The sequence below is a fragment of the Lemur catta genome, chromosome 1 (assembly GCF_020740605.2).
Source record: "Lemur catta isolate mLemCat1 chromosome 1, mLemCat1.pri, whole genome shotgun sequence".
Taxonomy (NCBI): Eukaryota; Metazoa; Chordata; class Mammalia; order Primates; family Lemuridae; genus Lemur; species Lemur catta.
Window position 1 is genome coordinate 59,314,160 of NC_059128.1, and position 15,100 is coordinate 59,329,259.

Genomic DNA, 15,100 nt, shown 5'->3' on the forward strand with positions numbered 1-15,100 from the left:
ATAAATTACTTAAGCTCTGTGTGCTCATTTCTCTATCTGAAATTGAGTAGTAATCATAGTCCCTACTTCATCAGTTATTATAAGTACTTAATAGAATGATACATGTAGAGCACAGTGCCTGATACATAATAATCACTTGATAAATTTTAGATAATATAAAGGTACGATACTTTATGTTAAGTTCTCTGGTACAATTTTATTCTAATTTTTGCATCTTTGAACTATTTCACAGCAACTAAGCAACTACTGTACAAGCCCAGTGGAGATTATTCTTTGTGTGTATATAAATGAAAACAGTTAAGGAACTTGCCTTATCTCCTAATAGTTTTAGAGTCTTAAATTCATTGTGATTTAATACCTTTTTGCTAAGCTTATATGTGTATCTTGTCAAAATAGAAGATTAATTATTTAACTGAGAATCTCAAAGAAGCCTCCTTCTCTTTTTTGCTTTCCACAGGAATCAGTGTGGAATTTCTGTGTTCCTTACGCTCAGATGCAACCATGGAAAGCATTACTGCTTGTTTACATGCATTACAGGCGCTTCTAGATGTTCCTTGGCCCAGGTCTAAAATTGGCAGTGATCAGGTGATTTCTTGGGTTTTTTTGTAAGGCTTCTGTAGACTTGAAGGAACAGAAACATGTTCAGTTTACTACAACAAACAGAAGGTGAACACAGAGAAATAAAAAAGAAAACTAAACAGCTGCACAGCTAGGCCTTTGAACCAGAATGCCATCAGCATATGTGGTGACTCAGGAGCAATCGTGCCTCTGACTCTACCACATTCTTTCTCTGCTTCTTTCTGCAGTGATGGGAAGGTTCTATATTGCATTATCCAGAACAGTAACCACTAGTAATATATGGCATTAGTCCTTTGCTTTTCCTGCTTCTGTGCAGCCTGCCCTTTGTATATGTCTATATCTTATATTGCATTTCCCCAGGAGAATCTAATTGGTTCGTGTAGTTACTGTTCATTGCAAAGTATTCTTGTTGGCCGAGTTCTCCCTCCAGGTCTTGTTAAGAGACTGCTGCCTAGCCTATAGGTAGACTCAGGCACTAAGATCTGACCCAGCTGTGGCCATGGTTAGAAGGATTGCTGTACAAAATATGGCACTTCCTTTAACTGCTTTTCTCAAGGACAAGTATGCATTTGAGCAGATACTCTTAGCATCATGTTTTATCCAGTATATTACCTTTGTTATCATTGACTCTTAGGCATTAATTAAATTCTTTGTATTTACTTTCTCCGTATGTTTAAAACAAGTATTATAATGACAGTCTTACTCTGTTATTTTCAAAGAAGAAAGCAAGCATCCAGTCTAATCAATAAAAAAAGAAAAGAGAGAATGGAATGGTATTTCTCCAGTGTATTTTATTCTTTAGAGAGCTATTTATCCTATCTTATTATTTTATGATCCACTTTTAATACCATAGTTTTCTTTCATTTTTTATTATTAGTAGAAAACCTTAACATAAATCTAGGAATCAGCCAGATGCTATAGCTCACATCTATAATCCATCACTTTGGGATGCTGAGGCAGGAGGATCGCTTGATGTCAGGAGTTTGAGACCAGCCTTAGCAAGAGTGAGACCTGTCTCTACTAAAAATAGAAAAAATTAGCCGAGCTTCGTAGCACATGCCTGTACTCCTAGCTACTTGGGAGGCTGAGGTGGGAGCATTGCTTGAGCTCCAGAGTTCAAGGTTGCAGTGAGCAGTTCGAATCACAGTTCACGGCACTACACTCCAGCCTGGGCAACAGAGCAAGACGCTGTCTCTTAAAAAAAAATCTGGGAATGTACATGTCAGCCCTTGTATTATTTTAGCCAAATTTCAGATGTTGTTTTGGAAATTTCCTTTTCTGTTTTCCCAGTTTAGTACCTGTGTGAAAATGATCTTTTGTCGTGGTGCCATCTCCCACAAGATTTGGCAATAGATAATCTGGAGCTGGTTTATAGTGGAGCAAGTATTATATAACTTCATTGCACTAACATCTTTATTTTTTTATTAGTAATTCGTTATATTCTATTTTTCTGAATTTTGTCATGGCATTTAACATTGGTATTTTTTACCAAAAAAAAAAAAAGCATAATTTCAAAAACAGTGTACCTTACATATTTTCTGTGATAGGACTTGGGCATCGAGTTGCTGAATGTGCTACATAGAGTAATTTTGACCAGAGAGTCCCCTTCCATTCAACTGGCTTCACTTGAAGTGGTAAGGCAGATTATCTGCGCAGCTCAAGAACATGTGAAGGAGAAAAGACGAAGTGCAGAAGGTAAATGTTAACCCTTAATGCCAAATAGCATCATTATTTTTTAAAATATTATTTACTATATCTTTATAGTTTTGATAATCTATTTTGTATAGTAAAAATGAAATGTGTCTAGGAATGGCTTTAAATCCTCTCATTTTCATTCACCTCTACATGTTAGCTTGGATATTGTCAGTAGCTAAACTACTATTCTTTGAGAAAATAAGAATTTTAGCAAAACCTGGGAGAAAAAAATTCCTTATACTACTAGAGTACTTGCTTTACCTATGTTTAGCAATGTACATAGAAAGAACTACTGACAATTTTTGATGACTTATTTTTGTGAATTGCCCATTTACAAGTCTAATATGATATTGGTGAGTTTATCATTTCAGATTGCATTTGACTACATATAATAGAAAACAGTGGATTTAAACCACAAAGATTTATTTTCTCATCTCAAAGGAAGTCCACAATGAGGCAATCTGGGGCTGGTATGGCACCTTCTTAAAGATATTGGGGACCTAGGCTTCTATCTTTCTTCCCAGCCACTATCAATACCTAGGGTCACATTGTCACTGCTGGAGCTCCAGCTGTCAGGTTTACATTCTTAACAGCAAGGAAATAACCAGGCAATATTTTAAGGCTGATGGGGTTACAAAGACCTCTTTTGATCCATTGCAATAAGAAGTCATAATAAAGATGACTACTTTTACCTCCATAACTGCTTCCTCACTCAGTCTTTAATACCCATAACTTTAGTCATTAAATGTGTTACCTATAACAGAAATTAACTAAGTTGCCATCTACCAGAAGCAAAGCAAGCACGAAGTATTTATTAAACACTATTGTTTCTGTCTTTTAGTCGATGATGGGGCTGCTGAAAAGGAAACCCTGCCAGAGTTTGGAGAGGGAAAGGACACAGGAGGACTTGTGCCTGGGAAGTCTTTGGTCTTTGCAACACTGGAATTGTGTGTATGCATTCTAGTTAGACAGCTCCCAGAACTAAATCCTAAATTGACAGGTAGCCCAGGAGTAAAAGCTACAAAGCCACAGATGCTGTCAGAAGATGGAAGTAGATTGGTTTCAGCTGCATTGGTTATTCTCTCTGAACTTCCTGCAGTGTGCTCTCCTGAAGGTATGCTGTGGTATGTGATTGCTTGACTTAATGTGGAAGGAAAGAAATGGTAATAGATAATGGAACCTAGTTGCTACTCTTTGTCTCCTTAAATGAATACTAACCCAAACATTTGGGTATTGTCTTTTATCCTGTAAGATTAGGATTACATTCTGTATAGTAATTTGTTTTACTAAAAGGATAAAAATATAGACACAGCAAATACTATAGATATCCTCTTCTATGATTGACAATAGTTTAAACCAGTCAGTGGCAATTATTAGCTCTTGGACATTTTTTGGTATACCATATCTAATGGACTTTTCCTGCTTCAGTGATGATATAAATTTGTCTTCATATCCAGTTCTGTTTGGAATTTAGTCCATACTCTTTAACATAGTATTTATGGTTCTCCATACAGCTCTGCTGAGTCATTGCCTTTTCCTGATTCCTTCTGTATACAAATCTTAAACCCAGGAGGCGTCATGTTCATCCTTGTTCTGGGCTGTTGTCCATATTGTCACTTGATTTGAAACGACCTTTCTCTGGTTCTTAAAATTTTTCTTCCTTCAGAGTTTAACTCCAGGCCTACCTTATCTGTACAGGCTTCCCTAAAAACTCTAGCCCATATGAGTTTTGTCTTTTCATGTATATACACAGGTTATTTCTATATGTAGGTCTGTAGCTTTTATCTGTCATATAGAGGTATTATATGTTGTTAGGTTTGTTCCAGGTGGGAACCCAAAAAGTATGTAGAGGATGGAATGCGGTTAATGGAAAACTTAGGCTTGTAAAACAATAGCCACAGGAGTCTGGAGAGTCCCCGAACGTTGTAAATCTAACAGACAGCTGCAGCCAGCATTCCTATCCCCCCTGATAAGGATGAAGCTACCCCCCTCCCTTATGTCTACAGGATGAGACTGATGCAGGGGTCCCAGAAATTGGTTGTTTAAAAAAATTTATTGTGGTGGCTATTCTGACCCGGATACTCACTCCCCACTGAGAAACCCTCTATAAAACCCAAGGCTTTCACCTCCCTCAGTGTGATGCTCTTTGGCCTCCACCCAGAAGCTCAAAATAAACAGCATTTTGCTACACATGAGGCTTCATGTGTCTCTCTCTTGGCCCCAGACCTAACATATGTAATTGATTATTATATATAGAAGATAAAAATATATATAGATGTATATGTCTTGTTTCCCACCAAATTTTGTATACTCTCTGAAATCTAGCACATAATAGGTATTTAGTATTTAATAATACTTCTTATAGGTAAACATATTTTTGCTTAAATGTATTCCTGACCAATTTATGTGCTCTCTTATTTTTAGCTTCATGACTTTAAGCTTCAATTTGAATTAAAAACTGTACTCCTTGTTCTTACACTGTCTTACACCAGAAGTGGCAGGAAACGTGACTAGCAGAAAATTAGGGGTAAAATAAACTATATGAGTTTTATTGAGTAGCCTCTAAGAAAATTAAATTGACCATTTTAGCTTTAGTTTCTTTACTTATATTTTAAACTTATAACTGACTTTTCAACTCCTTAATGGGCATGAAAACTTATAGTAAGTGGATCTCTCCAAATTTCTTGAAAAAGAGTTTAATATAAAATATATTCAAATGGATAGTGGTGATAGTTGCACAACAGTTGTGAATGTACCTAATGCCACTGTATTGTGCATTTAAAAGTGGTTAAAATGGTAAATTTTATGTTACAAGTATTTTACCACAGTAAAAAATAATCATCTGTCAACTGCCAAGTAAAACAACAACAAAAGCATAATGATATTAAGTGATTCAATTTAAATAACATCTGTAGTTATAACCATCAAAATTTAATCTAAACTTAAAATCTTAATAAAGTTACTTAAATTATCTTAGCAGTTATACTCCTTTATGAAAAATAATCTTGGAGTGGGGGCAAATAATCTTAAAAGCTATAGAAATCTCTGACATTGTCTTACTCATTGATGATTTCTTTTTGGAACTATATATATATATATGTGTTGAAATCCAGAGTGTTTTTTAAAAACATATCTTACAGGAAGCATCTCAGTTCTCCCTACTATATTGTACCTCACAATCGGGGTCCTCAGAGAGACTGCTGTGAAGTTACCTGGGGGCCAGTTATCTTCAACAGTTGCAGCTTCCCTACAGGCTCTAAAAGGAATATTATCTTCTCCTATGGCCCGAGCAGAAAAGAGCCAAACTGCTTGGACTGACCTTCTCCGAAATGCTCTAACAACAATTCTTGACTGTTGGGATCCAGGTAATTAAGGCTGTTTAGAAGCAGTTGTTCAGTTTGTTTTAAAAAGTGAGAGGAACAGTTTTCTGAGGATAAGCTATTTACTTGATCAAGTTTGGCCATCTCACCTAGAGATGAGTGAATATGGTAAATATTGATGACTCACTGAGGAAATATAAGTAGATAGATAGAAAACACCCAAGCTCTCATTTTAGTATCTTTAAACTTTAATGACAGTTAAACGACAGGCAGCCTATACATTACGTTGACAGTGGAAGACTTTCAGATATATGTTTATTTAAAAATGTAATATGATCCATGTCTAGCTAATAGAACTTTTTAATAGAGTATACTGAAATGTGCATAAGCCGTACATTTTAAATATAAAATAAGACCAATTTGGTTCATTACTCCAGCATTTACTATTAATAGCTAAGTGACTAACCAAGTTCCCAATTTTTCTGAGCCTTAGTTTTCTCATTAATAAGAATATTACGTTGCAGAAATTTTTAGAGTGGTAACATAATATATCAAAAGCGTCTTATTACCTGGCATATATCAATAAATGATAGCCAGTCATTAAAATTTGTTTTTCTCCTTTCTTATTATGTGGTTTTTATTTTCCAACAGTATGTTATAGTGATTGTAAAAAGTCTTTAGATATATTATACATTATCCCTGCCTTCTTTCTTCTGTTTATGTCACAATTCACCATATTTGCTTTCATATGTTAAAAGTTTTCAATTGAATTCAGCATTTATTAACCACTCACTTCACCATAAGTTGGGAGTCTAATGGAGTCTGGTTCCTATGAATTGCAGTAAGGTGTGATTAATACCATAAGGAGCTCTTGAAGGCAATAATAATGTCTTATCACTGCATTTGTGGTACAATAAAAAGGATAGTAATTGTCAAAAAAAAATGTGAGTAATAAGCACTGTTTGAGTAAATCAGGCAGTGTCACAAGTAAGGTTCTTTAAAAGCACACTCTTAATGGACTTTGGGGAGCAAGAAGTTTATTAAGGAACAACATCTGTGAAGAAAAAAGAGAAGGCAATATTGGGCAAAAGAAGTCAAACTGTAAAGCACTTCCCCAACAAATCTCAGTGAACCTCTCAAGAGAGTTCTGAAGTGAGATTGCCCGTCAGAGTGTCTTATATATGACAGATATGGGCTGGCCTTCATACTCTACCTCAGATATGGGCTGCCCCAGGAATAATTTGATCTCAGGTGAGGCAGCTCTCTGTAGCTGAAGCTGACCCTGAAGGAGCTGATAGCTGATCACACTCCCCACAGCTGGGCAGCACATTCTCTCTTAAAGGGGCTCTCAGTGGTGCATCTGTGTATCTACCACAAGAGCCTTCTCAGAAGAGTCAATTTCTCAAAGGATTAAAAAGCTTTCTCCACATGGACATCATAGAAATGATGATCAAAAACCTGGAGACCTAAATATTATGGTACATTTAGGGACAGTGAGTATAGCAATGAGAGAGTGTGGGTTTAAGGGGAAGAGTAGGAGGGTGGTGAATTCGTGGGGAAAGAAATGAAGTTGGATGGTGTATGGGGCCAGATTATGGAGGGTTAGGTATGATTTGTAATTTGGACTGCCTTTAATTGGCATGCAGAATCATTAAAGGCTTTTTAAGAAGCAAAGTAATGTGATAGGATTTGGATTTCTAAAGGATCACTCTTGGCAGCAGTATAAAGAAAGCCAAACTGTTGGAGATAAGAGCAGTATGGATAAAGAGGAGTAGAATGATGAAAACAAACTATTAAGCAATTTTCAACAGAATTTACTGATAGTTTGATTTAGAAATTGAAAGGGTATGGTAACTTGAGCACCCCTGGTGCCATTAATAGAAATAACCAAGTAAGGGTTTTCAGGGGAAGATAGTGAGTTGAGTTTGAAATGCCTATCGGATAAGTGAGTGGGGCAGATGTATGCAGGTCTGGAGTTCAAGAAAGTGGTCTGGGCTAGAGATAATTTTGTAGTACATATATTTGAGAGTTGTCAGCACAAGCTATAGGATAATGAAATCACCTGACTTGAGTTTATGGAGCAAGAAGGGGACTAAAATCAAGGTGAGAGGAGATTCAGAAAATAATGTAGTCATAGAAGTCAAAGAAAAGATAGTTTTAATAGAAAAGGAGTGGTCAGGAGTATAAAAATACTACAGAGAAGTCAAACAATATGGGAGATAGCGTTCACAGTGTTGAGGTAACAAATGAGAGATAAGGGGGGAAAAAGATCAAGTATAGGCTCTTCTTGACAAGAAGAGGAGAAATAGTTGAAGGAAAGGTGTGGGGTTAAGGAATACTTTTTTTTTTTTTTAAAGGTGAGACTCTAGCATGATTTCATACAGAGGAAAAAGGAGGTAGAGATGAGATTGAAGTAAGAAGTATTAGAGAGGAAAGCAGCATCCCTGTCTAGGCAGAAGGAGTAAAATTTACAACACATTTAGAAGGATTAACCTCTGCCAGTATAAGGAAAGAACAAGAGGTAAGAATGGAAAACAATACATTATAAGTCTATATGTTGAGCATTATGATGAGCTTGTCTCTTTCATCACACACCAAAAATGGTTTTTTTGGTTGTGTATCAGTGAGTGAGGCTAGAACAGGATTTAGAATAGCTACTGAGAGAAATTAGAGAAGGAGCTGATTGTGACAGCTGCGTAACACGTTGCCCCAAAACTTAGTAGCTTCAAATAGCAAGCACTTGTTATCTGACAGTTTCTGTGGGTCAGAGATTGAGAAGCAGTTTATCTAGTTGGTTCTGGCTCCCAGTCTCTCATGAGGTTACTGTTAAGATGTTGGCCAGGGTCAGGTCAAAATCTTAACCCAGAACCCTTCTATCCAGTTTCTTTACCTTGCCGATTTGTTTCAAATGGTCCAGTATTGTTGGAATAGTAACATCAAACCTTGCTGCTAATTCACATGTAGGTTGAGATGGATTCACTTCCACTACAGCTTTCAGCTTATCATTATCTACCTTGGTCTCAGGTTGTCCACATGGCTCATTCTCAAAATGAAAACCACCAGAATGGAACTTTTCAAACCCCATCAATGTACTGTGTGTTCAATTAGCAATATCCTTCCCAAACACTTTGTTGATATTTCGAGCTATCTGTGCTGCATTGGTTCCACGGTGGAACTCATAATAGAAAATAACATGAATTTTTGACTTATCCATGGTTTCACAAGAATTGCTCCAAAAATTTTTTTGAAAGATAATCACAAGCCAAGATGTGCATTTGAAAGACTGAGGGCTGGGCGCAGTGGCTCACGCCTGTAATCCTAGCACTCTGGGAGGCTGAGGCAGGTGGATTGCTCAAGGTCAGGAGTTCGAGACCAGCCTGAGCAAGAGCGAGAACCCCGTCTCTACTAAAAATAGAAAGAAATTATCTGGCCAACTAAATATATATATAGAAAAAATTAGCCGGGCATGGTGGCGCATGCCTGTAGTCCCAGGTACTCGGGAGGCTGAGGCAGTAGGATCGTTTAAGCCCAGGAGTTTGAGGTTGCTGTGAGCTAGGCTGACGCCACGGCACTCACTCTAGCCCAGGCAACAGAGTGAGACTCTGTCTCAAAAAAAAAAAAAAGAAAGACTGAGGATATACCTTCACAATAAAAATACAACAAGTGTCAAAGTGAAATGTCAGAGATATCACCAGTCAAACTTAGTATTTAAGGAAATTGGACATTTCATACTTAATAACCTAATATATCCTCTCTGTAAGTTGTATTCTCAGTGCCTAAAAGGGGGTTGGCACATAGTGTTTCCTAAGTATTTGTTGAATGAATGTGACCGAAGCTACTATATACATATACCATTTCTTCATAAGTAACAAGCCATTCTTAAACAATTTAGTAAGTTGAATTTGCCACACCTTTCTTTTTCAAATAACATTGATTTTTCACACCAGGTTCATTAAAATTATTTAATGGGAGTATGGCTTTGGGAAATGCAGGTTAGATTACTTCTAATAGAAAATTCCTTCAAATGATTGTGGCCTCCACAGCTGTTTTCATATTTTTCCCTACTGTGAAATGGCATGTATAGAAAAAGTGCTAAGGTATTTTCAGTTGCTACGTGTATTATCAAAATACTTTAAACTTAACAAAGAATAAAATAATTGTTCAAGCATTTCTGTATTGCTGCGCAGTAAAAATAATAACGTAATAGCTAATATATTTTGAGCAGTGTATGTAGTATGCTATTTCAAATGCTTCACATGGATTGAGTCATTTGCTTCTCATAACCCTGTCAATGTGAGTACTATTGTTATTTCCACTTTACAGATGAAAAAACTGAAAATAGAGTTAGATGTCCAAGGTTACACAACTAGTAAATGTATATTCCTGGTAAATGTGTATATATATTTACTGATGTCTTTACCTTTGAAGATTATAACTACCTTGGTAATTCTTGTCTCTGGAATTACTTACGATGCACATCTTAACATGTACATTCGCCAGTGTTCTTAAAGTCAGTCAGTCAGTGTTTATTGTCTGTATCTGTTGTATATGCAAAAGAAATTGTTACTACTAAACTAAAGACAGCTTCACGCAGATATATAAAGCAGTAAATATGATCTGTTTCTAATAGATCATTTCTCTTTAGTCGATGGAACACATCAAGAACTTGATGAAGTCAGTCTACTTACTGCTATCACGGTATTTATCTTGTCTACCAGTCCAGAAGTAACTACCATCCCATGCCTTCAGAAGCGTTGTATTGAGAAATTTAAGGCTACTCTTGAGATAAAAGATCCTATGGTAAGTGTCTTCCAGCAAAGAGATGTTTGTAATAGGAATATGTTTAGGCTTTTGCAAAATTTCTTTGTGATTTTATTGGCTCCAACAAGAAGTATCAGACTATAATTTTTGATTTTTAGATTTTGGATTATTCTATTCCTCGGGTGACAAAGCCAAATAATTATGGCCTTGTTCTTTGGCTCTAAGGATAGAGAGGATAGAGAACAAGAGGAAATATTAAAAACTAAATTTTAAATGGGAGAATCTAAAAATTGTATAGCTCTAGAACTTTATAAGGGACTTTTATAATATACTTTGTAGCTTGTTATAGTGGATTTCCTTAAAAAAAGAAAAAAAAGAAAGGAAGACTCTGACACATGCATTCAATTGTGAGATAATGGAACTCATTCCAAAAACTATTCAAGGAAGTTGATCTCCTTGAAGTTTATGGCCCCTTTAGTTGCTAGACTAATTTCCTGTTCTCTTACATGCTACAAAATAAGTTGTGGCTTCTGGTCACAAATATATCTACTAAAGATATAGAAACAAGATTTTCTCTCAGAAAAAAATAATTGTTAAAATACTGTCAAAGGGCAGGTGTGGTGGCTCACGCCTGTAATCCTAGCACTATGGAAGGTTGAGGTGGGAGAATCCCTTGAGGGCAGGAATTCAATACCAGCCTGGGCAACATAGCAAAACCCCATCTTTATGAAAAATAAAATAAATTATCCAGCCATGGTGCCGTGTCCCTATAGTCCGAGCTCTTTGGGAGGCTGAGCCAGAAAGATTGCTTAAGCCCAGGAGTTTGAAGTTGCAGTGAGCTATGATCATGTCCCTGTACTCTAGCCCCGGCGACAGAGTAAGACCCTGTCTCAAAAAAAAATACCATCACAATTAGCTTAAAATAATTTATATATTTGATGTATAGTCATTTCCTTTTATCTTTCTGTCCCATTGGTTGCCTGCTGCCTACAGGAGCTTTGTGTAGCAGTCTCCAAGTGGTGGCTCTGAGGCGTGATGACACACCATTACTATGGTCCAGACATGGTTCCTTGAAACCTTCAGACCATGACATTTGAACATCAAATATACGTAATTTTTGTCTAAACATTTTTGAAAATCATCAGAATACTTTTCAAGTTGGTGCGTGTTTTGTTTTTGGTTTTGGAGGTTTTTTACATTATAGAGAAGGACATCAGGGGGACATGGGAATGAGAAAAAACAATGAAAATTAACCATTCATAGTTATCCTTCCCTATTTTACCCATATGTGTCTATCCCATTCCAAACTATCACAACCACTGTTGGCATCAAAGTTTCAATACCTGTTGGCACTTGAATGTTCAAAATTAAAGGTAAATTAGAAATAAATTCAAATACCTTTGCTACTTTAACTGCAAAGAGTCCTCAGGGACTTTGTTTTTTAAATTTACAGTTTATGCTATTCTTGTCTCTTATCTGATTAGGTACAAATCAAGACCTATCAGCTCCTACATTCCATTTTTCAGTACCCGAATCCAGCTGTTTCCTACCCATACATTTACTCTTTAGCATCCTCTATTGTGGAAAAACTGCAGGAAATAGACAAGAGAAAACCTGAAAACACTACTGAGCTTCAGATCTTTCAAGAAGGCATAAAAGTTTTGGAAGCACTGGTTACTATTGCTGAAGAACATCATCGTAAGTCTCAGCACGAAATTCATGCAAACTCAGAATCTCACCAAAATCAAAATTTCAATGTTTAAATTGTAAAACAGTCACATTATATGTGTATTTCACATTCATTGAAAGATAGGTATTATGTTAATCCCAAATATTGATATTATTATTAATTTAGGAGAGAAATTGGAAGAATTGTTTTCTTCCTTGGTGGGGAAAAATGTGTACAGATCAAGTGCTTTTGCAGCCTTATATAATGAACATTTGTGTCCCTGAACTTACATCATTTGTTTACTTTCTAGGCTCTCAGCTGGTGGCCTGTCTTTTACCCATCCTCATTTCCTTCCTTTTGGATGAGAATACTCTGGGATCTGCAACTTCCATAATGAGAAATTTACATGACTTTGCTTTGCAAAATCTCATGCAGATTGGACCTCAGTATTCATCAGTTTTTAAAAGTTTAATGGCTTCTTCTCCGGCCCTGAAAGCCCGCCTTGAGGCTGCTATAAAGGGCAATCAGGAAAGTGTCAAAGTCAAGATACCAACATCTAAACATACTAAGAGCCCTGGAAAAAATTCAAGCATCCAGTTAAAGACCAATTTCCTCTGATGTTATATTTTTTGGAATAGTAAGCACCTTAATATAATACTTGATCATTTCCTTCTCTTTGGGGACAAAAGTGACATTTTAGACACAAGTGCACTTGGAGGTCTAGTTGATTGTTACACCTTAAATAGGTATGACTTTTCAGAATAACAGCATACTTAACATTTTTTGTGGGCTTTTTTTCCATTTAATAAGACAACAGAGCTATCAGAATTCTTGCCAGGAATTTTAAGAAAGTGCTAAAGAACTAAACTTACTAAATCCACAGCTTTAAAGATTAAATGGATTTCTTCTAACAGTCCATGCACACATGATATATGTAATACTGTGACAGATATAGATTTGACTGTAGTATAAATTATCTGCACTTATATTGTATCCCAATTGCTAATTTAAACTTCTGCCTTATTCAGTAATTGTATTAAACTTTCTTGGATTTCTCAAACAAGATAAATGATTGGAAAACTATTTAGGAAACTTGGCCTAGAATTATCCAGTATATAATAGAACAAATTAATTACAGCCTTACAGTGTGACTTAAGATTTGGTGTCTATAAATACCATGACTTTTCACCATCTTTTGCTTAGTTTGTATTGGGTTCAGAAAATGGAAGTTTTACTTGTTTTAAATAGAATAGAGCATCTCCACTTCACCGTATTTCAGATGGATTTTCTGTTACCTGTATGCCTAACAATTTTGTTTATTTTGTTTGTGGCAAACATTTATACCAATGAGTTTAATATAGGTTCATATCTATATTATATTTAAATCAACTGTGGGTTTATATAAATGCCAAATTTAGTACAACAAATTTAGATTATCAGTGAATATAAGTATTTTTTTTAACTGAAACATATTTTATTATAGAAAAAAATCTAATGATAAAGTCATAATTGGTTAAAAATATTTTTAACTCTGTTCATGATCAGTGACTCTCCTTCCACTTCAGTGTTATATTGTGTGAATCACTATGTCAAGACAAATCATCTCCCTGTTAAATATTACAAACCGAAGTGACAGAGCCATGTTCAGAATTGAGAAAACACTTTGATTCAAGGAAGAGCAATGTGATGTACTCTATTTTATTACGTTTGTATATAAATACTCTTGTAAATTGTTCAGAATGAAAACATTTGAGAAACTCTAACACTACAATCAATTTTTCTAAATTAAATAAAGCTAATTTTCTTTATCATTCTTGTATTTTAAATTATTTTACCCAAAAAAGATGGCTTGGCTGGTTAGTCTCACAGACTCCAGAAAATCAATTCAATGGAGTAAATAATTAGATCCCTTTGTAACTTGGCCTTTTTTCTCAGAAGAGCCCTTTCTTTAGAGCATTTTTTGCAATTATTTAGATTCTCTGTCTTCCTAATTGTCCGTAGGAATTGAATATATATTTCTTATTGTTCCCTTCACCTAAAATGTCCTTTTCTTCCCCTTGTTCTGTCTGGCAGACTCCCGTGTGTTTTAGGCCTGGTTTAAATATCGCCTCCCCTTGGTAACTCTCCTTAACACTTTTTACCCTCTTACACCAAACAAATTTAATGCTTCCTCATCTGTGTTCCCATAGCTGAATACATTCCTTTATGAATGAACTGTCACATTGCATTTGAGTATCATCTTACCTCCCTCTTAGATTATGCCTCCTCAAAGGGAGAAATTTTGTCTTCTATAACTTTGCCTCTTATAGCATCAACAAGTGCTTAATTGCTGTTGAATTGCACCCGTACGGGATGGGTTTGGACTCAGAAATTTACTCTGTTCCCAAGGCAAACGCTGCACTGTTCACTTTGGATTTTTTAAATTGTTTTATCTGTTTCGGTTGTTTCAATTTAGTTTGCTCTTAAACATTAAGATTTTCTACTTATCTTCCACACCACGATGCTAAAAAAGAAAAAAAAATTTCTACTTATCATTTAGTGGCATAGTATCCTGAATTGTTTGTATTAAAGGTGCTATATGGATAACAATAGTTAGGGAAAAAATTATGTCCAGTTTCATGGAATTAGCAACTATCATGTAGCCTTTTTTTAATGTACTGTCTTATTTAATACAATACTGAATTATTAAATATATCCTTACTGATAAGGAAATCAAAGCTTAACAGCTAGGTTTGGACTCATCTTTCTGATCCTAGCATCCATGCTGGAGACAGAAAAAGTGCTCTGGCAGTCCTCATTCCATCAAGGTATAGCTTTTCTTTCAGCACTATAGGCTCCCTCAAGAGCCTTCCTCGTTCCTTGCTGAAGATGTTTTCAGTTACATTTCTCTAAATTTTACCCAAAATGTTTCTGGTTAATGTAGTAGGAAATAGTCAAAAAAAAAAACAAACAAAAAAAGGATTCTCTACAGTTTCTATGGGAATAGACTATATGCTTAGATATATAAGTTCTGATTTTTTAAAAAGTGAATAGTTAAAACTGAAAAATACATCAAAAGTTTTATATGTGTTTATTT

General features: G+C 35.6%; 1 protein-coding gene across 7 annotated transcripts in view; it reads left to right on the top strand.

The window, feature by feature from the left end:
* Window positions 1-13,835, top strand: part of HEATR5A (HEAT repeat containing 5A) — a 109,064-nt gene extending 95,229 nt beyond the window's left edge. For 5 of the 7 annotated variants that reach the window (XM_045569115.1, XM_045569148.1, XM_045569165.1 and 2 more), the window contains 7 exons: window positions 458-585; window positions 2,127-2,274; window positions 3,116-3,388; window positions 5,415-5,639; window positions 10,225-10,394; window positions 11,840-12,053; window positions 12,335-13,835. In XM_045569115.1, the coding sequence (XP_045425071.1) occupies window positions 458-585; window positions 2,127-2,274; window positions 3,116-3,388; window positions 5,415-5,639; window positions 10,225-10,394; window positions 11,840-12,053; window positions 12,335-12,642 (1,466 nt within the window). In that variant the 3' untranslated portion in view covers window positions 12,643-13,835. The remainder of the gene's footprint in view (window positions 1-457; window positions 586-2,126; window positions 2,275-3,115; window positions 3,389-5,414; window positions 5,640-10,224; window positions 10,395-11,839; window positions 12,054-12,334) is intronic. The other 2 variants (XM_045569137.1, XM_045569155.1) reach the window with 1 other exon arrangement.
* Window positions 13,836-15,100: the final 1,265 nt, after the last annotated feature.